General features: G+C 54.6%; 2 protein-coding genes and 1 non-coding gene across 5 annotated transcripts in view; 1 reads left to right on the forward strand and 2 right to left on the reverse strand.

Annotated features, from left to right (window-relative positions):
• The first annotated feature begins 486 nt into the window (after positions 1–486).
• On the forward strand, positions 487–14490 carry CCAR2 (cell cycle and apoptosis regulator 2). 3 transcript variants are annotated; one of them, XM_031442222.2, is made up of 21 exons: positions 487–642; positions 1519–1614; positions 1886–1977; positions 2388–2479; positions 2684–2798; positions 2970–3099; positions 3280–3376; positions 7219–7338; positions 8893–9115; positions 9204–9317; positions 9634–9797; positions 10247–10418; positions 10506–10736; positions 10840–11058; positions 11650–11794; positions 11901–11983; positions 12408–12554; positions 12707–12818; positions 12911–13099; positions 13220–13425; positions 13670–14490. In XM_031442222.2, exons 2-21 carry the CDS (start codon positions 1557–1559, stop codon positions 13712–13714), a joined length of 2754 nt encoding a protein of 917 aa, XP_031298082.1. In that variant the 5' UTR covers positions 487–642; positions 1519–1556; the 3' UTR covers positions 13715–14490. The 3 variants fall into 3 exon arrangements, with proteins under 3 accessions (XP_031298082.1, XP_031298084.1, XP_031298083.1); XM_031442224.2 differs by having other exon boundaries at positions 11904–11983; XM_031442223.2 differs by lacking the exon at positions 487–642 and adding an exon at positions 823–1214.
• BIN3 (bridging integrator 3) overlaps positions 4030–23834 on the reverse strand; it is a 55618-nt gene continuing 35813 nt past the window's right edge. The window contains exons 7-9 of the mRNA XM_010995995.3: positions 18411–18552; positions 18158–18292; positions 4030–15542 (exon numbers count right to left, since the gene is read on the reverse strand). Of these exons, the coding sequence (XP_010994297.1) occupies positions 15396–15542; positions 18158–18292; positions 18411–18552 (424 nt within the window). The 3' untranslated portion in view covers positions 4030–15395. The remainder of the gene's footprint in view (positions 15543–18157; positions 18293–18410; positions 18553–23834) is intronic.
• TRNAA-UGC (transfer RNA alanine (anticodon UGC)) lies at positions 6319–6392 on the reverse strand. The gene has a single exon. It is a non-coding gene; the product is annotated as a tRNA-Ala (tRNA).

A 23834-nucleotide genomic window follows, 5' to 3' on the forward strand; every position in this document is an offset into this window, starting at 1 on the left:
CTCTTTGTTAATTGAGAAAGGGGGAAGTCTCTTCTCCTGCACCCAAAGGATGGGAGGTGTGCGTGTGTGTGTGTGTGTGTGTGGGGGGGGGGTGCCGTCAGCTGAAGAATAGGGCTAGGGATGGGGTCATTGGCTTGAGTCAGTTACAAGAATGTCTCCAAGAAACGGGCACTGTATTAGGCATCCTCTTCCTCCACTCAGGAGTTCAGCTGGTTCTCCTCCAGTTAGCTGGTTCTCTTGCTGCTGTGATCTTGGGGTCTGCCAGAATGAGGCAAGGTGGGGATGGTAGGTGCTCCCTTAAGTATGGGGGTACAGGTCCACTTGTCTTGGCACCAGGAACCAATTCTCCGAAGCTTTCTTTCCTAATGGGACACTTAAGCGAGGACACCACCGAGGCGCGGCTTCCTAGCGCGCATCCGATCGGGGAAGGCGCACTTCCGTTCAGCAGTTGGAGCGGGATGGCAGGCCGGCGTGGGGGAAGGGAGAGGTCGGTGGAGAGGAGGGAGGGACCATATCCGGGAGAGTGGCAGCTTCCGACCAGTGGTCGCGCTTCCGGAGAGGCGTTTCCGGTGGCGGCGGCAGCAGCGGCTGTGGTGGTTCCGGGTGTCTTTGTCCCCCCGGTGTCGCGGCCCTGGCCCGCAGGTGGGTTGGGGGGCCTCCCGCCGCCCCTCTGCCCCTTCGCCCCTCCCCCGGCCGAGGGGCTGCGAGGGCCGGGCGGCAAGGATGCTCCGGGCACGGAAGGGGTCGAGTCCCCCTTCCGACTGCAAGTCTCGTCTCCCTGGCAACGGCCTCGGCCCTGGGGGCGGGCGGGAGGAGGAGAAACCGCGCGCCTTCGTCCTCCCACGGTGGGCCTGGCCGCGGCCTGGCTCAGGAGACCCGGTGCCGGCGGCTGCTGAGGCGGGAGCCGAGGGCCGGGGAGAGCGGGCGCAGGAGGGCGGGCGCGCAGCCGGATTCGCGTTCGGCCGGGCCACGGAGCTGCCTTCCAACCAGCCCGTCCGGGGAACAACGGGCCGGGCTTCCGGGGAGAGGGCCCACACCGTCTCCTCTCCGGCACCAGCCTCCTCCATTTTTCCGGGCCTTGCGTGGAGATTTTTGGCGGATGTATTTGAATGAATGAATGTCACCGGGGCTCTTTCCAACCCCCTACTCTCCCCAACCATCTGAGGGTGGCGTGGCATAGTGAGAGGAGCGCTCAGTTGTCGGGAGACCTGGGTGTGAGTCCTGGTTTTGTCACTACCTGGTTATGTGGCCTCTGGCAAGTCTCAATCCCTCCGAGCTTCAGTTTCCTTTTCTTTAAAAGATCATAACAGTATCGTCCACCACTCGGTTACTGCGAGGGCAAACCGGAACATTGTAATTTCTCCATTTCCTGCTTCTCTTTATACTCTTTACATCCATCTCCTCCATTCATTCTCAGTACCCACATCCTCCCTTTCCTTGTAAGATCCTTAGTTCCTTTTTTGGGGTAGATGGGAATGTTCCCTATGAGCTGTTAATTTATTTCTTTCCTGATTGAAGGTTTTTTCCCAAGACTCTGAAAGAGGACAGCATTCCCAATGTCCCAGTTTAAGCGCCAGCGGATCAACCCACTTCCTGGGGGCCGCAACTTCTCAGGTGATCCCCTTTATCCTTCCCTGGCCTCATACTGGGGAGTACGTGCTTTGGAGTTAGTCTTTAAAAAAGTGGCTTTTGGGGTTTCTGTGGCAGAGTGCAATTTGCTGTTGATGTTTCTTAGGAAAACAGGAGATGACCACAGTGGTTGTCAGAGAAACCCTGTGCGGGATTTGCTGGGATCTGCTTTGCCCTTTGGGTTTACCATATCCTCTAGCTGACTAGTGCTTAAGGTGGTACTTGCAGTTCCTGGATTGCTTCTCTGTCCCAATAGGCGCAGCTTCAACATCTCTTCTGGGTCCTCCACCTGGGTTGCTTACTCCTCCTGTGGCCACAGACCTGTCCCAAAATGCCAGGCACCTTCAGGTAGGTTGGGCGTCCTTTCTAGTGAGTTTCGGCACTTGGGACTATCTTAGTGCTTTCATTCTTACATCACAGTGTTCATCCTTCCTGACACTCCTGTCCTGGGCCAGTCTGGAGGTGACTAGACACCTCTGACTGGGGAATCCTAAGTTTTGGCTCTAGGGAAATCTTTAGGGTGCTTCTTGGAATTAAAGAAGAACTGGAAATCCTAGAAGAAGCTTGTGACCCAAGAATCAGCATGAGCCCCCACCCCCAATGGGTCGATCATGTCCACTCTACTCTTATGCTTCTTTCTATAGGAATCTCCATGTAATACTCGGTTGAGCTGGGGGGCATGGATAAAGATGAGAAGCTAATGGCGGAGTGTGGACAAGTGCACTCCATTTCCTTTAAACTGCACTCTTCTCTCACAGGGTGGGGAGAAGCAGCGGGTCTTCACTGGCATTGTCACCAGCTTGCACGACTACTTTGGGGTGGTGGATGAAGAGGTCTTTTTTCAGCTAAGGTAGGCCAGAGGCGGGTCCCCTTTTGGAAATGCTTATTGGATTCGGTTCTGTCACCATGCTGGTGGGTCCCCTCTGAAGCCGTTGCTTTGCTGTTTTTATGCAAGGTTTGAGAACTCTTGATGGGAAGGGCCTCAGAGGGACAGTCAGGGTGGCTTGGCCAGGGTCTCTCTCCTAACTGGGTCTCCTGGCTTATTTGCTGGCAGTGTGGTGAAGGGCCGGCTACCCCAGCTGGGTGAGAAGGTGCTGGTGAAGGCTGCATACAACCCGGGCCAGGCAGTGCCCTGGAATGCTGTCAAGGTGCAAACGCTCTCCAACCAGGTATTTGTCTCTCCCTGGCATGTGCGTTGGAAAGGGGTGGGAGGGAAGCCCCTGTGCCCTGAAAGCTGGGCAGGAACCTTACTTTGGTTAAGGGGGCGAGGCTGCATCTTTCCAAGGTAGTGAGTACGTCAACCCTGGGATGCCCTGAGTTTCCTGGTTACTGTCCTGCAGCCCCTGCTGAAGTCCCCAGCACCTCCCCTTCTACATGTGGCAGCCCTGGGCCAGAAGCAAGGGATTCTGGGAGCTCAGCCCCAGTTGATCTTCCAGCCTCACCGGATTCCCCCACTCTTTCCTCAGAAGCGTGAGTACCAGTGGCATGGATGCTGGGGGTGTGGCTTTTTGTGGTATTCTGGGTGGACATGTAACTGTTAGGTTGCTGCTTTTGGAACAGAAGTGGGTACTTCGTGCACTGGAAGAAAGGGACAGGAAAGTTGGGCAAATACTTAGGGTTTTTGAGTCATCAGCAGTTTCCTTTCTGCAGCTCTGAGTCTCTTCCAAACATCCCACACACTTCATCTGAGCCACCTGAACAGATTTCCTGCTCGGGGCCCTCATGGACGATTGGATCAGGGCCGAAGGTAAGACGATGATAAGCAGGAAAGGCGTTTTATTTATTTGTGTCTAGGAGGAGGTCCCTTCCTTTGCCACTAATGTTCTCATGTGTTGACACTTACATTCTCTTTCTGCAGCTAGATTCTAGTCCCTTTACCCTGGAATAGGCTGACACGCTGAGAAGTATATGCAAATGTTAGAGCTTTATAAACTGGTTCAGCAGGTAGGGATTTGAGGTAATTCATCTTTCATACTGAGTGTTTTCTTAGCATATAGTTTTCCCTTTTGTTTCTAGTCTCTAAGATTGGGACACGAAGAATCAAAACTATCAAGAAAATAGTAACTGTCCAAAAAAAGTAACTTTGCAGTGTATTTTTTTAAATTGAAGTATAATTTACAATATTACATTAGTTGATGGCATACAACATGGTGATTGGATATTTTTATACAATATGAGATGATCACCATAATAGGTCTAGTTACCATCTGTCACCATACAAAGTTGTTATGATATTATTGGCTGTATTCTCCATGCTGTACAGTACATCCCAGGGCTTATTTATTTTATAACTGGAAGTTTGTACCTCTTAATCCCCCTTCACTATTTTGCCTGTTCTGTCCACCCTCCTCCTCTTTGGTGACCACCAGTGTTCTCTGTATCTATGAGTCTCTCTCTCTCTTTTTTTTTTTTTTTAACATTTTTTATTGATTTGTAATCATTTTACAATGTATCAAATTCCAGAGTAGAGCACAATTTTTCAGTTATACATGAACATATATATATTCATTGTCACATTTTTTTCTCTGTGAGCTACCATAAGATCTTGTATATATTTCCCTTTGCTATACAGTGTAATCTTGTTTCTCTATTCTACGATTTTGAAATCCCAGTCTATCCCTTCCCACCCTCTGCCCGCTTGGCAACCACAAGTTTGTATTCTATGTCCATGAGTCTGTTTGTTTTGTATTTATGCTTTGTGTTTTTTTCTCTCTTTTTTTTTAAATGTTTGTTTTGTTTTTTAGTTTTTCCGCAGTGCATGGTTTAATTCTTAGAAAGTGTTCTCTTTGGAGATGAGAACTTTGCTGAGAAGGAAACAACCCCCTACCCCAGAGGCCAGGAGATTGTTACAGGATAAGGGCTGAGAAAGTGGTCCGGTGCGAACGCTTGAAAGGAGCACGGAGGCCCTCGGAGAAGCTGAGGCGAAGTGGTGCAGCTCCTCCCCGGGCTGCACCTGGGCTCTGTTCCCTGGGATAGGGCATGATGAACTCTGACTGTGCAGGGCTGTTTCCCAGTGTCTCCACTGCTTGAAACACTGTTTCAGTCTCAAGTCACTGGTATATATTTTGCCTACACCCAAATCTCTTGCCCTGTGCATCTTCTTGGTCTTCAGTTTCCAAGGACTTTCCACCTCTCACGTTGAGTTTCTTAGAGGCTTCACTACAGAATCACAGCGGGTGCCCTCAGGGCTAATGTAGCCTGGGTAGAATCAATGGCTGCTACTGACTTTCTGCTTTAGGTTCTAGACAGCTGGTTGCATTCGATTGTCCAGGACATGCCAAGCTCCGTGCAAGGCCTGTGTTCTATTTTTTGGCCTTAATGCTTTGGTTTTCAGGGCTTCTAGAGAAAGGAGACATGACTATCAGGAGGGAGTTACCACCATCAGTCAGTAGAGAGAATTTGCAGAGTAGGAAAAGGGGCAGTAGGATGAGGTCACCCTGTTGGGGAGTGACAGTTTATCATGGAGCTGGCCATGTTAGCATTTGACTGGAAGCCAAGTTTTATTTTGAACGTCGGGTCTTGGGATGCAGGGGACAGTGTCTCCACTGGATGGCTACAGGTGAACCACTGAGGTTTGCAAACAGGTGTACTCAGCTGGATGTACCATCTCGGTGCCCTCCTGAGGGTACTGGGGTCGCCCACTGGTCATGCCTTAACCTGTTCCTGACAATTCACGGTAAGGGGAGAAGACTGGCTCCTGAGTACACAGGGTTCAGTGGGGCAGCCACTGTAAGTCGAAGACTTCACGGCAGTCCTGGCTGAGCTGAAGAGCTGTCCAGATGACTCTAGAACAGTTCTTCCGTTGGAGACATGGAGGCACTGCCATCCCACCAGGGCAGGATTAGAGGCAGCTTTTGGGGGAGATGCTAATGAACGACGACATTACCCAGGCAGATAGAAGAGAAGAAAACTTCATGTTAAATGTAATCAGTTTAGTTACTCGGGGGTGTAATGACTAGGGAGCAACCCAGGCGGGTCTAATGGGAAAGAGCAGGGACCTTCTGGTGAGTATCAGCAGCTCGACACCGCCTCAGCAGGAAGGCTTGACGGTTCATTTTATTTCTCTTGTGAGACGTGGGTTTCTTCCCTCCTTACCAGCCTGGCATTTTCTAATGGTCTAAAGGTTTTTTTCCTCTTCTGCTTTTTTTAATTTATTGCACCTGTAACATAGTGATACTGTGATGTGATTTATTACAAAAATATATGAAGTAGTGCATGCCGTCATGCTGTTATATAAAGTTAGAATACTATAAAAATATCATTCCTTCTTTCCCTTTAAAGGTAACCATTAAAATTTTTTTTATTACAGTACAGTCAACTTACAATATTATAGTAGTTTTGGGTGTACAACATGGTGATTCAGTATTTTTACAGATTATACTTCTTTGAAGGTTTTTATAAAATGTTGGCTATATTCCCTGTGCTGTGTGTTACACCTTTGTGTCTTATTTATTTTGTAGATAGTAGTTTGTTCCTCTTAATCCCCTACCCTTATCCTCCCCCCAATCCCCAAGGTAACCATTCTTAAAGACCTTTTGAAAATAATTTTGAAAAGCAAAACTACTTTCTGCCACTTTTTCCCCCATGTTCTTTTCTAGTCTTTACATATGCATAATTTTTATAATTTCTGTCTTTTTTATTTTGAGGGAATAATTAGATTTTTATTTATTTACTTATTTATTATTTTAATGGAGGTACTGGGGATTGAACCCAGGACGTTGTGCATGCAAAGCAAGCACTCTACCAACTGAGCTATACCCTCCCCCAGCTTTTTATAATTTTAATCTTAGTTTAGATTTTTTTATACATTCTTATTGAACATCTGTTCCCTACTGCAGCGTAATCCTCATGATTGTTTTAATGGCTGTATGATGGTTGTACTTATTTACTATAAAAATTCAGCATCGCTAGGTGTACATGTGGTTTTCTTACTCTTAGCAACAGTTTTTTTCTACTATATATAAGCTTTTTTTCTTCTTTTGAATTAACTTCCTTGGGATAAATCTTTTAAGAGTGAAATTACTGGATCAAAGGGTTGGAATATTTTTATGACTTTAATGTGTATTGCTAAGGGTTTGTTAAAAGAACTGTCTCCTAGTAAAACTTACTTGATAGAACCCATAGCATTGTACTATATATATATATATATATATATCTTGTTTAAAAAAATCAGTTGAATTTTTTGTCATTTCAAAAAGTTACACATTAACTATAATTTATAAAGTTCATTAAAATATAAAAAAGAAAATTATTCATAAGCTTTATCAGTCAGAGGTATCCACCATTTATATTTTATTTCTGTTCAGTCTTTTAAAGCTTTTTTTGCACATTTGAGGCATTACTGTATATATACTGTTGCAGACTATTCTTTTTGTTTAACATGAGTGGTTTTCTACGTTATTAAAAGCATTTAAATATCCTTTTTAATGTCTTTTATAACAATCTCTTACATGGTTGTTAGCACGGCTTCTTCATTCATTTCTTTAATGTTGGGAATTCAGATTGTTTCCAGTTCTTTTTGGGCCAGTATGTACTGAATCTGTATGTAACAGTATGGTTTCTTCCTTCTGGTGATGGATCAATCTCCAGCGATGACTATGACTCCAAGAAACGCAAACAGCGGGCTGGTGGAGAGCCTTGGGGCGCTAAGAAGCCAAGGCATGACCTGCCTCCCTACCGAGTCCATCTCACTCCCTATACTGTGGACAGGTCAGTGGCGAGTCTGGGGGGTGGGGTAGGACTTGCAGCTGGTAACAGTTACTTATGTAAATGAGCTTAGTCTGTTTGGGAGTGAGTGAGTTGAGTGTGTTCTTACTACCTTTTGTTTATTTTTGTTTTTGTTTGTTTTTTTAATGTGATAGATTTGTTTCAAAGTCTCAAATTTTGACCAGCTGGCACCACTGACATGGGTGCCCTGATAGAAGTTAATGATTTGATCACCAGAAATTGTTATGCCACTCAATAGTGAAAGCTTACCAGTCAAAATCCAGGTACACAATACCAGTTACAAATCAGATAGAAACTGTGCTCCTCGGAGCCTGGGACTGGCTTTCCAGGGGAGCTCGGAATTAGTGCGTAAGTGCTGCAGCACATGTGAAGCCGCCGGCCCACAGGCTAGCTCCTCAGACGCAGGGACTGACCGAGAGGTAGAGGAGCGGTTCCAGAGTCCGTCTAGCAGGGGAGAGGCAGGGCTCCAGCTGCTGCAAGATGGGAGGGAAGGAGGGCCATCACTGCTCTTCCCTGTGTCACTGGTTCCTCTCCCCAGGCCGGGCCTCTCCTGCCCTCCGTGCTGACCCACCTGCCTGCCATGGTTAACCTAAGACACTGGGCCGTACACTGTCACCCCTGGAGCGGTGAATACAGAGCCACCTCATGTGGTCAGAACGTGACTGCTAACAAGTAGCCACACACACAGCTGTGTTTTTTAAAACACAAATGGAAGCGTGTTGTACATACTGTTTGGTACTTTACTTTTTCACATATGTTGGCATTTATTCCATATTAACATTTATTAGATTGATCTCATTCTTTTTAGCAGCTACATGGTATTCCACGAAGTGGATGGACCAGAATTGATTTAACCAGCTCTCCATTTTTTAGTCTTTAATGATCCTAAATACTGTAATAAACATCCACCTCTATATGTCTGTGTGGACAAGCATTCTGTCGGCTCAGTTCCCAGAAACGGAGTAGCCGGCTCACAGGTCTGACTTCCACCCGGCAGGTTGGCCGTCTCTCAGGGGCTCTGTCCGTTTACCTTCTCACGAGGGGCCTGTGGTCCCTGCTCCCCCAGGGCTTTGCCAACACTGTCACCCAGCCTTGTGATCTCTGTTAGTCTGATGGGTGAAAAATGACATTCTGATTTGCATTTCTTTAATTAGGAGTGAGACTGAGCATATTTTCATGAGCTTTTAAGTCTCATTTCTTTTCTGAGTATTTGTTGGTACCAGTTTTCTCTTCGACTTGTGAACTTTGTTAGTGGTTTGTGGGTTCCTTTTATATTAAGACAGTGACCCTTTTCTCTGTCACATACTGCACATGTCTTTTTCTTTCCCAGTTTGACTTACTTTGCCATTAGAGGTTGTAACATTTTAGTGATCAAATCTAATCCATCTTTGTCCTTTCAGGTGTCTGTCTTGGAAATTTTCCCTTTCTCAGGTCATAAAAAAATTTGCTCCCCTTTTCTTTCAAGTCTTCTGTGTTTCCATTTAAAGAATAATTTAGTCTTTGCTTAATCTGGAATTCCTTGCTTTCTTCCTACAGCCCCACCTGTGACTTCTTAGAACTCCAGCGCCGTTACCGCAGCCTCCTGGTTCCCTCAGATTTTCTGGCCGTGCATCTGAGCTGGCTGTCGGCCTTCCCTCTGAGCCAGCCCTTTTCCCTCCATCATCCAAGCCGCATCCAGGTGTCTTCTGAGAAGGAGCCAGCTCCAGACGCTGGCGCTGAGCCCATCCCCGCAGACAGTGACCCCGCTTACAGTTCCAAGGTAAGGCGGCTGGGGGTCCTGCTGCTTTATCCGATTGCTGGAGGCTGAGAAAGCGCTCCAGGGTCTCCTTCACGCTGCCCCTGCACAGGTACTGCTGCTGTCTTCCCCGGGCCTGGAGGAACTGTATCGTTGTTGCATGCTCTTTGTGGATGACATGGCTGAGCCAAGGGAGACACCGGAACATCCTTTGAAGCAGATTAAGGTAAGAGCTGAATCCAGGAGGCCGGATGCATTCATTGACAATATTCAGTCCCAGTCAGATTTTCAGCAGCTCCAGCTCCTGTTAATGAACTCATAGAAATGGATTATCAGCTAAAATGCCACTCATTTCACCAGAGGACAGCGTGGCTCAGAGATGTTCCTACATGTCAGTTATGGGTGGTTCATGTCCATGGGTAGAGACTCCCCCACCCTCCCCGGATGGCAGACTCTTCACATCCTGCTGCCTTCACTTCCCCACGGTGGCAGGTTGCCTCCCAGTGGGAGACCCAGGTAACATCCCTGGTCTCTTTTTGCAGTTTTTGCTGGGCCGGAAAGAAGAGGAGGCGGTGCTGGTTGGAGGCGAGTGGTCTCCCTCCCGGGACGGCCTCGACCCCGAGGGCGACCCGCAGGTGCTAGTGCGCACCGCCGTCCGCTGCGCACAGGCCCAGGCCGGCATCGACTTGAGCGCCTGCACCAAGTGGTGAGTGGCCGCCCGAGCTCCGCCTGCGGCCCGCCCGCTGCGTCAGCGAGACCCGTCAGGAGGCCGAGCTCCTGCGCCTTTCTGACCTGTTAGTTTTCTCCGGTTCCCGAGCCCCAGCCCTCACAGCGGTCGCTGTGGTCGTGAGCACCGCTAGGGATGCGTATGCCTGTTGAAGTTAGCGGAGCCTCCAAGGCTCACTAGGTGTGGTTCCCCAGTCACATTCCGTGCTCCTCCTTGTGGCCATAGCACCCCGGATAGTAAGCTTCTGCTTATTGTGTCTCCCCAGTGACGAACCATTTCTTGAGGACTTGGTCTGTATCTTTCATTTTTGTACTTTCAGAGCTTGGCACGCAGTGTGTATTCATTAATCGCTGATCGGGAACTGAAGCATCTGCTTGCGAAGGGAAGGCCATGAGTCAGTCCTTCACTTTCCCTTTTGCTGTGAGCAGGTGGCGCTTTGCTGAATTCCAGTACCTGCAGCCGGGACCCCCGCGGCGACTCCAGACTGTGGTGGTGTACCTGCCGGACGTCTGGACCATCATGCCTACCCTGGAAGAGTGGGAGGCCCTGTGCCAGCAGAAAGCTGCAGAGGCAGCTCCCCCACCCCAAGAGGTGCCCGTGGTGAGGCCGAGGCTTATGAACACGTGGGGGAATTAGGTGCCCTAACCCCTGGACCCAGGTGGTCCCAGCTCCTGACTTCTGTCACAGGAAGCAGAGTCCACCGAGCAGGCCACTGACGCACCGGAGCCAGCGGCAGACACCCCCAGACAGAATGCAGAGACCCCAGAGGCCACTGCACAGCAGGAGATGGACACGGATCTCCCAGAGGCCCCGCCACCCCCCCTGGAGCCTGCTGTTGTGGCACGGCCTGGCTGTGTGAACTTGTCCCTCCACGGTATTGTGGAGGACCGGAGGCCCAAAGAAAGGATCTCTTTTGAGGTATGTGTAGGAGTCCAGGGGCTGTGGGGCAGGGCATGTGGGGTGGCGGGGTTTGGAATGCTCTGTTTTTTGATGCTCGTGGCCCCTGCCACTTGTTCACCAGGTGACGGTGTTGGCTGAGCTGTTTCTGGAGCTGCTGCAGAGGGATTTTGGCTACAGGATTTATAAGACACTGCTGAGCCTTCCTGAAAAGGTCGTGGCCCCCTCTGAACCTGAGAAGGAGGAGGCGGCCAAGGAGGAAGAAGCTGTCAAGGAAGAGGCCAAGGAGTCCAAGGATGAGGTACAGAGTGAGGGCACAGCTGCCGCGTCAGACGCCCCGCTGGTGAGTACCTCCGCCACCCGACGTGGGCACGGGCCGCACACAGAAGCGCCGAGCAGAGCTGGAGGGCCATGTGGGCGCCGTGCGGGTCTCCTCTAATTACCCCCACCTCACTGCCCACGCCTCATGACCCTGGTGTGACCCTGGTATAGGGCACTTAACTCTCCCACGTGGCCACACAGCCTGAGAGTGGGTCCCCGGGAGAAGGGGGCGGGCCTGGAGGAGTGATGCCGGGGCAACACAGGTGTCTGCCTCTGTTCACAGCCGTGCTCCGGGCGGTACGGTGCTCCGATCATCTGACAGTTAACTGGAACACTGCATTTTCTTAGCCATTTCTAATGTACACGGGTCTGCTTCTTGCCCAAATATTGTCAAGTAAACCATTTCTTATGGGACTGAGACTGACTCCTGAGGAAAGTCCCAGGTGTCTGGGGCTCACCCTGGTCTGCTGCACCCCCCATGTAGTGAAGTACGTTAAATGAGGCATACGAGCCTTTAATGCAGTGCCTGAACACAGCTGGTACTCAAGTGTTAACCATTGTTATTGTTAGTAATCACGGGGCCACTCTCCTCATCTTGGCCTGCTTCTCCTAGAAGGAAGATGGCCTTCTGCCCAAACCCCCCTCCTCTGGGGGAGAAGAGGAGGAGAAAGCCCGGGGTGAGGCGTCCGAGGACCTCTGTGAGATGGCCCTCGACCCAGAACTGCTGCTTCTGCGGGATGACGGGGAGGAGGAGTTTGGTACGTGCGGCTTCTGGCTCTCGGGCTGCAGCTCCCCCGTTCTGACTGTGGGGCCAGTTTGGGCCTGTGTGGTCTCTGCTCCAAGCTCATCTCAGGCCTTCTGTAGCAGGAGCCAAGCTGGAGGATTCTGAAGTCCGGTCGGTCACCTCAAACCAGTCAGAAGTGGAGTTCTCTTCCCTTCAGGACATGGTGAGGCCTCTTCCGTGCCCCCCACTCCCACCCCGGGCTTCAGCAGCAGGGGGTTAGCAGACCTCCGGCTCACTGCTGGGGGAGGGACGCTTTTACCAAATGACTCCTGGCATCTTGATTGACAGAAGACAAAACGTGGTTCTTGGCTCCTGGGTGGCACTTTTGGAGAACACTTCAGTGTCTCCATCAGGGCGATCTGAGTGCGGTGTCTGACCTCGGAGCACACACACTCCCTCTGTGTGTGACAGCCCCTGGGGTCATAGTGCCCCAGGGGGACCTTTGGTTATGGGCCCGGAGGCCTGCCTGGCCCAGGGTCAGGGCGGGGTCGCCCCAGCTGCTTGATTTTAAGAGGGCTTCATCCTGGGTGGGCGTAGCCATCAAGAGAACTGTTTGTAAGTCCTGCTCATCTTTGTTTCTCTTGCAGCCCAAGGAGCTGGACCCCTCTGCCGTGCTGCCTCTGGACTGCCTTCTTGCTTTTGTCTTCTTTGATGCCAACTGGTGTGGCTACTTGCACCGGCGAGACTTGGAGAGGATCCTGCTTACCCTTGGGCTGCGGCTCAGTGCGGAGCAGGTGCTTTGCTGTGCCCCCAGTCCTCCCTCAGATGCCTCCTGATGTCTGTGTGCGCAGGCACGGCTCGGGATGCTGTGCTTCTAGGTTCTTGCATGTCATGTGGGGAGCTCATCCATCCTCATCTGTGGGCCTCCTGGGTGTGTTTCCTGCAGGCCAAGCAGCTGGTCAGCAGGGTGGTGACCCAGAACATCTGCCAGTACCGGAGCCTGCAGTACAGCCGCCCGGAGGGCCCGGACGGAGGGCTCCCCGAGGAGGCGCTCTTCGGTGCGTACCACACTCGGCAATCTTCTGGGGACCGCAGGGCAGGCCGCTTTCTCCAGGGACCCTTTACCTGAGTGTTTCCATGGCCCTTCCAGGAAACCTGGACCTGCTACCTCCTCCCGGGAAGAGCACAAAGCTGGCTGCTGCCCCCGTGGAGCACCAGGGCCTGGTGTCCCACAACGGCAGCCTCATCGACGTGGGGAACCTGCTGCAGCGCGCGGAGCAGCAGGACAGCGGGCGGCTCTACCTGGAGAACAAGATCCACACGCTGGAGCTGAAGCTGGGTGAGCGGCCCGTGGTGCGGGCACCTGCTGCGGCTGAGCCGCGCCGGCCCTTGGGCTTCAGTCCTTGCCTCAGGCTCCCACCCCCAGCTTAGGGCAGTCTTTCCCGTCTTCCCCCACCAGAGGAGAGCCATAACCGTTTCTCAGCCACTGAAGTAACGAATAAGACACTGGCAGCAGAAATGCAGGAGCTGCGAACCCGGCTGGCAGAGGCCGAGGAGACGGCCCGGACAGTGGAGCGACAGAAGAACCAGCTTCAGCGGCTGCTGCAGGAGTTCCGAAGGCGCCTGACCCCCCTGCAGCTTGAGGTGCAGCGGATGGTTGAAAAGGTGAGCCCCTCGGGAGAGCCGGGTCGTGTTGGGAGGCTGGGTCGGGACTGCCAGCACAGCCGCCCCTTCTGGCCTTGCCCGGGTTCACCTTGCCCTCCTCTTCTCTGCCATCTGCTACGTTTCTTGTGGAAGCGACCTGTCAGCAGCCTGCAAACTGGAGTCTCCCAGATGGGAGTGGCTGGTAATCCTCGGATGGTGCCCCTTCCTCCCGAGTCCTGATTCCTGTTACATCTGTTTCAAACAGGCGGACAGCTGGGTAGAGAAGGAGGAGCCAGCACCTAGCATCTGAGGGGCCTGGTGCAGGAGCTGGCGTCCTGTGAGGTCAGCGATGGAGCCTGCTGAACTTAGAGTCCTGGTGGTTCCAGAAGGGAGCTGGAGCAGGACCTGGGAGCCATAGGCAGGGGTGGCTGACCCCTGTGCTCGGCCTCTGTGGAGGAGCTCAGGCCACCAGGGTGGGGTCTGTCTGTGCCGTGTGGGACGGATGTGTGAGGAAGCCGGTTCCACTTGCAACTAAATCCAACATCTTCTGCACCCCTCGAATGTCATTTTGCTCCTACCTGGGGATTCCTCCTAGGGCCCTTTCGTCTTCTGCTGACTTTCTCCTGTCCTCTTCCAGTTTAGACTAAGACAGGGGAGGAAAAGGCTTTTCAAGTCTGTCGTAGGTCTGATGCCAATAAACGGAAGAAACAGGCGTGGAAGCTGGCTGGGGGCAGGAGCCCCTTCCCCGGGATGGCACAAACCCTGCCGGGTTATAGGAGCAGGTTCTGGGGGAGGGTCCCCTTGGCCCTTATGGGAACGGAGTCAGCGCCGGCGAGCGCTCGTGTTGGGCCGTGTTTGCCCGTGAACACCGTGTTCCAGCACCCCAGACTTGCCAGAAGAAACCAGCACCTCCTTCCCTGGCTCCCCGTGTTCAGAATGTGGTATTGGCTCTGGCCCAGCCTTCTTCCCTGTTCCCCATAAGTCTCACCTCTTTCCATAATCCGTGTTTCAGTTTGACTTTGTATATAAAGTTGTTTTTTTTTTTTTGGCTTTTTGTTTTTTAAATAAACCAAAGTCAAAAACAAACCAAGTGTCCTCCGTAGCTCTCCCTTGCTCCTCTTCTAGGTCTGCCTGTGCTGCCCCTACTCCTCCCGGCCCTCAGCCCAGCCTCTGCTGGACTGAGGTGTCACCTCCAGAGGGTGGGGGGCAGCTCTGGGCTCCGCTGCCTGCTGGTCAGGAGAGGGGGTGCTGCGGGATCTTGCCAGCTCAGCAGGGGACAGCCGAACCCTGAGAAAGACCCAGGGCGGCTCTTCCCCCCTCTCCTTAGTTACAGCACAATAATACATGGAAATTTTATTGAAAACTCTCAACTTGGAAAAATAAAATTCCAAATATTCAGGTGAGACACAAACCCACTGTTCTTGCTCTGAGGCCTGTGACATTTTGTGTGATAGGATATTTACATGCGTTCGAGTCCCAGTTTCCTAGGGAATTTCTAAGACTGGGGGCTCTGCCCTGCAGTTGACCCAAATGAGGACCGCAGCTCTCATGTCCCCCAGGGCAGGGTCTCGGTTCTCTCTCTCCCAGAAAAGGTGAGCCTGAGGGGGAAAGGCAACAAGACCGGTGACTCCCCAAGGTGGCTCTTGGAGGTAGATGTGATCCCAACCGTGCAGGCCAGGCTAAGACCTCAAGGGAGCTGACAAAGCCCACGCTCTGGCCTTTGGACGGTTCTTTAGGAACTAAGCCAGCCCTGGGTTTTCTACACTGCTCACCTGTCTGCGGGCTCTTGCTACGGGTGGGGAGACGGCAGCCTGCCTGGGGCTCCCGGTGCCAGGCTCATCCCCAAGGGCTGGGGAGGCGGAGCGGGAGCCGCCGCGATCCCCACAGTTCTCCCAGGGAAGGGCCCTTTGCTGGCTGATGTCAGAGCCTAACTTGAAAAGGGCAAAGACTAGAGAGGCTGACTTGTGTTCCAGGAGTCTGAGGGGGCTGGCTCAATCATCGGCCACGATTGAGAGGGCTCTGAGCTCACTCAGCCTGGCCTCGTTCTCCCGCTCCCGCTGCTCGTCAGGGTGTCCAGGCTGGTCAAGCTGCTGGGTCAGGTCCCCGAAGATCTGATGCATTTCTGAGTAGTACACGACCTGGGGTGGGAGGCAGAAGGAGGTTGGCAGGGGCTGGGCTCCGGGGCACCACGCCCCCACTGCACTGCACCCCCCAGACACAGCGGGGCGAGTGGGGCAGAAAACCAGAGTCCTTGGGCCACACCCACTGCTGTTCCCTCCAGCAGAGCACAGGGCTGAGCGAAGGGGCTGGATTCCATTTTCCCCTCCACCACCGCCCTTTCCCTCAGCCCATCTCCCTGAACTGCACAGGCAACTGGAGCCCCAAGCCCTTCAGGAACGTTTGCTGCCCACTGCCTGGGTGGCAGTACATCAAAGGTGAGGGAAGCAGCAGGTCCTTGGTGAGGTGGAAGTGGGGGCTCCGTCCTCTGAGCAGCTGAAGTGGAAGGGCTGGGGCGGGGGGTGGACCGCTGGCAGGTCCTCGGGAGGCTAGGCAGTCCGGCACTGTGACCAGGGGACTAGCTGCTTTATCGAAGCTGGGAGAGAGGACACGGCAGGCCCCCAGAGCCCTGAGAGGCAGTCTCAGAAGTAAGGATGAGAGAGGTGACACTGTCCCAGCCTCTGTCCCTTCTCAACTTGCCCCACTGTTAACCACTGCCCAAGCTGCAGAACCAGGAAAGCCGGGCCCAGGGGCCAGGCTCATTTCCATGTTTGCTTCTGCGCAGGCACCAGAGGTGGGCTGGGAGAGGCCCACAGGCCCGAGGCGGGGGTGGGCCGAGGCATGGGGGTCCCCTCAGTGGCTCTCAGGTGGCTGAGGGCTGAGCAGGCCCAGGGCAGGGATTGGCCAGGGGAAGAGAACAGGGACCATTTCTGCCTCAGTCCCACCTCATGACCAAACGAAAGTGCGTACTTTCAAGAAGGTGTTCGACATTACTCAAACACCCCTAAACATTACCAGCTCCAGGTTGTCTTTGGGGAGAAGGAACTCGACTTCTCTAGAAACTTGCAGTGCTGTTACTGGCAAGGCAGGGCTACGTCTTCCACAATCCCACGGCTAGCTTTTCACTGGGCTGAGGGGGAGCTAAATCAGGTCTCCAAATACCGTTGTCACCTTAGGGGACGGGGCCTGGGCTAGTGCAGGGGGAGGGGGGGGGGAAGGTGCACCCTCCCCCCCCCCTTGCCCTGGAACCAGAGCCGCACTGCGCAGGCTGAGTCACTGGGAATGCTCACTTCTCCAGTGACTAATGGCAGCAGCAGCCACGGGAGGGGGAGGCTAGCGCTGACGAGGCAGTAAACAACCCCCCACCACCCCGCTGCCTGGTTACAGGGCATCCCTAGCACCCAACCTGGTGCCCGGCAGCTTCCTCCTGTGGGCAACAGATGGAGGGGGCAGGGCAGCATGCAGGGGACTGGGAGCAGCGGCGGCACAGGTCTCCTTAAATACATGTCTCCCGGGCCGGGCGAAGCTGCTGGAAGGAAGCCTGAACCTCCAGGGGCAGAGCCCTGGGGACAAGTGTGGGGATATCCGACTCCCCTACACACTTAGCTCTCCGCCTCACTCTCCCTGAGCCACCGAGGACATGGTCACTAACAAGTCCCAGCTCCAGCAGCAATCTTACTCAGGGTTCCTGATCCCAAGTGTGTGGCCCCATGGGTATGGGTATTCTCCAAAGATGCAGGCTGGGAGGCAGGAATCAGGCTTTTCCTGGGTGTCTGCAATGGTGGATTCGGCAAGAATGACAGTGTCCACTGGAGGGCGCCAGAAACCCAGGCCAAGCACAGAGGTGGGCTGGAGGCGGGCGGGGACATGTTGAGCCTTTAGCTTTGTTACCTGGTGGAGAAGGTGGCAGGATGCCGAGCACCTGCAGCCACTTGGGAGGGAGGGGGCACAAGGAGGAGACCTCTTGGCTTTGGCACCTCAACCTTTTCTACAAACGGGGAGAATAATCCCTGCTGATGGCTTGGAAAATGTGGGAGAGCTGGGGGAGGAGGACAGGAGTGACGCCTGATCGCACACTCTGTCCTTACACCCTTGAGTAGCAGGACACACAGGTCGCAGCCTCAGTGCTACCTCGGTGTGCCTCCACCCACGCCCACCCCAGCCAGCCTGCCTTTCTACTGGAAGGTGCATCACAGCCTGGTGCCCAGGGCGGGGGCGGGGGGGTGCAGAGGACGGCTCTCTCCAGGATTTAGGGCCGTGCTCCAAGGGACCCCCTGGTCTTCTGCCAAATGAAAAGGGCTGACTAGGGAAGGGGGTGGTGAGGGTCCTCAGAAAAAGGCCGTCACCCTGTAGGCCCTTGTTCATGACCTGAGCACCCAGGTGGGAACCTGCCCATCAAGGTGAAGTGCTGAAGGTGTGGCCTGGTTTCTTCTCACCTGCTGGCCTGCTGGTAGAGCGTAAGGAGAGAACTTGAGGGAACTGTTGGACAACAGGGAACTTCATCTTAAGGCTGTGATTAACCAGAGCAACGCGGGAACCAAAACAGGAATCCCAGCGAACAAACAGAGGGGCCCTGGAGCCCTCCCTCGGGGGCAGTGCTGGGGCAGTGACCCTCTTTGCAGAGATTGGCTAAGCCAAATCTCCTGTGTGGGGACTGAGGCTGGGCTGGCATAAGACGGGTCTCCAAAGCCCTCGATTGCGTCCCAAGGGAAGAAGGGTTGGGCCATCACTCAGGGCAGGGTGGGAGCAGCCTCACCTGTGCTCGGATCAGGGACTCGAAGCTGGGCTGGAAGTAGTCCAGTCGGCTGTTGTAGAACCGCGGCATCTCGTCCAGGAGCTGCTTGTTCTTGGCCTCGAAGTCGTCCCGCACGGGCCGAAGCTCTTCACGGGCCTGGGGAGCAAGACCCTGGCTGTCACAGCTCTCAGCATCCCAGCTGTGGCATGATGTGTGTGTGTGCATGGGACCCACATGGCCCGCTGTCGCCCCCCAAGCCCCTTCTCCCTGGTACCTGGTGGAGTTTGGCCAGCACTGGCCCCGTCTTCTCCTTCTCCTCGTACTTCTCCACCTTGGCCTGCAGCCTCCTGTAGTCCTGCAGGGCCTGCTCCCGCCGCTTCACCGCCATGTTGAGGCTCGGGAAGACACTGCCAAACCTGTTGGACACAGCGGGTTGGAGACAGGCCTGTTCTTGGAGATGCAGGCTGGCAGCTCATTGCTCATTTAAAAATACATATTGATCAAGAACGGTATTTAAAAAATACATAGTGAGCACCTACCAAGTGCCAGACCCTGCCCCGGTCTTGGGGATTTCGCTGCGAATGGGACAGATGAGACTCTGGCCCCCTGGGGTGCCTGCTGACAACGTCACCTTGGGGTAAGGCTACGGGAAGGAAGACAGGGCCTAAGGGCCACTCCACTGACCTGAGTAAGACTCAGCAGGTCATGAATGCACAATGCCACTGCCCCTTAGCCCCACCTCACCTGACCCCGCCCCTCACTACAGAGACCTGTAATACAGCAGGGCAGAGCTGAAGACTCCTAGGAGTGGTTCTTTTTTTTTTTTTTTTTTGACTCGGTACAAAGTAATTCAGCTTTTACTAATTATCATCATGTATCTTAGAAGAAACAAAAGACAGAAGAGCCACTAGAGCCAGGAGAGCTCCCTGGACAATCACAAAGCAACAGGGGTGGGCAGGGCTCAGGAAGCCATTTGCGCAGAGGCAGCATTCCCCTGGGGGGGGGGGGAGGCGGGACCCAGGGCTGCTCCAGGAGTTGGGCCAAGGGCAGCCACTCCGAAGGCTGGTGTCTGAGAAGCTTGGAGATCAAGCTTCTGTCCAACGTCTTCCTTTAAAAAAGTGAAAGAAACTGAAGCCAGAGAGATGACTAGTCTAAGGTCACAATTAGGTAGTGACAGCCCGGCAGAGAACTCAAGTGTCCCAGCTCTCTGTCTGGCACCTCCCGACCAACTCATGCTGCCACCAGCAGGTGACAGACCTGCCACTGAGACCTACTCCCGGCTCTGCAGCAAGAGCAGGAATCCTCATGTTCCGCATCTGAAATGGCCAAACCATCAAACCAAAGGTTTGAGAAAAATAACCCCTGGGAGTTCTTCCTGCCCCACCGGGACAGAAAGAACCCTAGGGGAACGCTCAGAGCGGCCCTTCAGGAAGAGGCAGCAGATTCATGGGCATGGTTGGCCTCTGTGGGCACAGTCTTTATGACAAGTGTCCTCCTTGGGAGGGGCAGCGCGACCTGAGGGAGACCAAGGCAGGGATGCTGCCTCTCCCTGGCTGCTGAGTGTGGGAGGAGGCCGGCCCAACAGGCAGGCAGGTTCTCTGGAACCGGACAGAAGAGGGGGAAGCTTACGCAAATGCAAAGCCCAAGGGCAGGAGCATCTGACTTGCAGCTGGGAGCCCAAGTGGCTGGTGGAGATCCGGCCAGGCCACCGAGATGACAACGGCGCAGCGGTTATTCGGGGCTGGAGGGGTGAGAAGCACGAAGTGGGCGTCCCAGGACCAGGATCAGAGTTGGTTCCTCCCGGAGCAACCCAGAGGAGATGAAAGACGGGGCAGGACTGAGGGTGAGGGCGGGGCTCTCCTCACTGGGGCCTCAGGTGGTTGCTGATTTCAGCCTTCACAGCACCCAGAGCCAGGCGTGTGTCTCCGGGCTCCCAGTCATCCTGAGGTAGCTCAGGTACCACGTGAAGAATGACTTCCCAAGTTTGCCTCTCAAAGGAACATGACCATGATTTTGGCTTTGAAAAAGCCTCAAGGAATCAAGAGTCCATGTGACAAGAGTAATGAATACTTCTGCCAGAGAACAGAGAATATAAACTTAACTAAAGCATGACGCCCCAAACAAAGCTAGAGACCCAGACAGTAGATTTTGATGAAACAAATCAAGACCATTAAAGAGGATTCTTCGAACTTACTGGGTGTCTGTAATGGACTCACTGCGTAGCCCGCAACGCTCACATGGGCCAGACCACCCAAGCACCTCTGAATCCTCAGTCATAGGCCCTGCACATAGTAATCCAATCCACACCTGAATGACTGATCTGCCAGGCAGGAGATGTGGGCCTCCCTGGTGCTGTGCAAACTGGACCAGGCACCTCTAGGACCAGTGGTCCCCCTGGGGCAGCTCTGAACACGACGAGGGCAGCTGAGACCATATGGAGGAGCTAGACTCACTTCACTGCTTTTGCCTCAGGCACTGGGGTCTCAGCTGCCTGGTGAGGCCCTCTCCCTTCCAGCTGAGAGGCTCATGGTTCAAGGGAACAGGTGGCAGTTGGGCCTAAGAAGTCACCAGGCCACCTCCCCCTCTACCCCAACTGGACAAGGGCCACCAGCAGCCACCGTGATTCTCTTGTCAACCCCTGCTTGGGCTGGTCCCAGGGCTGGGGCCCCTGTCCCACCTTGCCAGCTGCCCAGGAGGTGCTGGGTGGAGGCGGGCACAGTGACAGGACAAGGACCAGAGGCAGGCAGGGGGCTGCAGGTGGAGAGTTTCCTTAATTTGCCACAGGGCCATCACCTCAGCTCACATCCTCAGGACGGAGGGCGCCACAACGAAGGAAGCAATGGGCGCGGGGTGTTCCATGGCTCAGGACACGTCACCACGCGGGCGGTCAAGCCCCTCCTGTGCCTCTGACCCCGGCTGCACTTGTGCCTGTGCTCATCCTCCGAGCCTTCTTCCCTCAGTTGCTGACTAGGGTTTATTTCCAGGGCAGGGTCGGACACATCGACCTGGATGGGCCTACAAAGGAAGTAGAAATCCAACCCCAGGGCTGGGGAAAGGCATGGATGGACCCAGGGCTGAAAGATTTCCAGGCAACCTCAGGGGATGGGCGTGTCTGCAGGACACTACCTTCAGCCTTCTGGAAGCAAGGCTACCTGTCCTCTGTGGGGAGGTAGTGGCTGCAGCGGGAACTGGTCCCAGCTGTTCTGTGAGAGCCTCCAGGAAAATCATTTCTTCCCGCCTCCCACAGTAGCACCCCTCAGCCAAACCCAGAGGCCGCGGAGGGCCCAGCTCGCTCAGCTCACTGTTGGTGGATCAAGAGTCACCGCCTGGGTAGCTCTGGGCCTGGGCTTCGGGACCCCCTGGGGTGGGGCAGGTGTCTCGCCCTTTTCACAGAGCAGCAGGGAAACTAAGGCCGGGCAGGCGAGACCAGACAGTGTGACCCCAGGTGGCAGATGAGAGAGTAGGGGGACCGGGACTCTGGAACCCCTGGCTTGGGTCACTGCCCCACTGAGGCTGCTCCCCTGCCTAACTTTCTACTTAGAAGAACAGAAAGAACTCCGCCAGCTTCATGTGTGTCGGGGACTATAAACACCACGGTGCTGTTCAGGGAGAGGAGCCCCCCTAACCTGTGTGTGGAGCACTCTGGTGCCTCCTCTACCTTCACGTCAGGGCAGGGACGCTGCAGGGAGGTGAGGACAAGCAGGCTGGTCCCCGGCGCCCGGGCCCCTCCCAGACACACCCCTGGGACCCTACTGGGTACCTGCTGACTTCACCTGATGAGCATGGGGGGACCTGGCTCTGCCTGGGGCACCAAGTCTGCACTCTTACTGGGCTGCCATGAAGAAACAAGGCTAGGGGTGCAGAGCCTCCCTGCTCAGTTCCTGGCATGCCCCCGATAATCAGCACGGAAGTCCCTGGGCCAGGGACTCTGCCCTCCACACATGGCGCTTCTTCAGGCCACGACCCTCCTAAGCGCTGGCTCTGCCACTTGGAGAGCTCAGCTCCATTCTCCCTTCCACAGATGGGGAAAAGGCCTTGCAGGGAAGGTGCAGGACTGGCCCCTCCACCGTACGGCTCTCCCCTGGCCCATCTTCTGGAGAACATGGTCATGGCTTCCACACTGCATCCTGAGCAACTAAAGTCAGAATCACATCTGTCCTCAAAGAAGGGAGGACAGCACTGGGCCCACCCCAGGTGCTCACTGAAGCCCTGCCCATTTCTTGCCCATCCTAAGGTTCTCCAGCAAATGCCTCCCCTGGATGAGCATGGGGTGAAGAGGCAGTGAGAGGGGTGGAGGGAAAGAGTGAGGGAGAGAGGCCGGCTGGGAGGTGGGCTGGGAGCAGCCGGCCCTGGTGGGGAATGCCTGCCATTCCTCAATCTGTGCCCACACAGCCGGGATCTTCCACCCACCAGGAAAGGGAAATTGAAAGCATCCCCATCCGACCATGTGAACACGGCCCAGAGACTGGGGGATTAGAGGCCGAGCCCCCTGGGGGGAGGCTGGGGGCGGCAGGGTGGCCATGTGGTGATGTTCCTCATCAGAGGACAGGAAAGCTGCAGTTTCCTGTTTCCGGTGCTGGGGTCCCTGGGAGCTTCTCTCCTGGCAAGAGGCGGCAACAGGCAGTGCCGGTTTTATGTGGTTGGGGGATATCGCATGTCGGCTACGGGATGCAGGGAAGCCAGCCGGGTAGGCCGGCAGGCCCGGGGGGCTCACGCAGAGGTCAGCGGATCTGCTGTGGAGATGGTGCCCGCCCCCTCGGCCACTCACCCACCTTCCTGGCAGGTGGTGGGCTGCTGGGGTGGCGGGAAGCAGCCGGGATTTCTCTCCATCTGGCTCCAGAAGCCAGGCATCAGATTTCAAGACCGCCTCGTTGGTTGTGAAATCGAGACAGGAGTTGGTCCCCCATTTCTCCGGGCTGGTGTTCCCTGACTAGCTCTGCCAACTGCGGGTGTCCACGACAGCCTCCATGGCAGTCCCTGGGACCCCCATAGGCAGGGTCTGCTCTGCCCCAGGTCCTTCCCACCCAGCTCCAAATCCTGGGGCCTGGAGATCGGGTCAGAAGGCCACAAATTACGGAGTTCCTTCTGATGCCTCCCTCCTGAGCTCCTGGCCTCCTCAGCACCCAGCTCCTCATGACCCTGTCACCTGGGGCTGGGGGCCCAGGGCAGGAACAGGGCAGTGGGAAGAAATCCCTTCGGGCCAGGTTCAGCTTCCCCACCACGGCTGGGCCCCCAGACAGCCTGGCTTAGAAAGAGCTTTCCCTAAGCCACCCCTCAGACCTGGGCAGGGAACAAGAGCTCAACAACCTCAACACCAGGGGCTGGAGGATCTAAACCTGCTCTCCCCATCTCCCTCCGGGCCCCGATCCAGGCCTAATGGTAATTAGCAGAGCCTCATTACCCAGGCCCTGGTGAGGCAACTGCCAGGGACCACCACAGAAGAGGTAATAACGTGCAGCTGCCGGGCTGGAGCGGGAGTCTTTCTAGGTCAGAGCCGAGCTGGGAGAGGCCAGGGAGGAAGATGAAGTGATTCGGGAGCTTCAAGGCAATGTTCCTGCCTGGCAGCGCCCCCAGCCCCCCCCCTTAAGGGACCTGGGGAATAGGCCCGTCTGATCACTGACCAGAGCCTGCTGGACAGAAGACGAGTCTCACAGAAGAATTCCTGACCCTGGCAGGTCATGAGTTAGGGGACCTTCGC

Source organism: Camelus dromedarius, chromosome 36, assembly GCF_036321535.1.
Source record: "Camelus dromedarius isolate mCamDro1 chromosome 36, mCamDro1.pat, whole genome shotgun sequence".
Lineage (NCBI taxonomy): Eukaryota > Metazoa > Chordata > Mammalia > Artiodactyla > Camelidae > Camelus > Camelus dromedarius.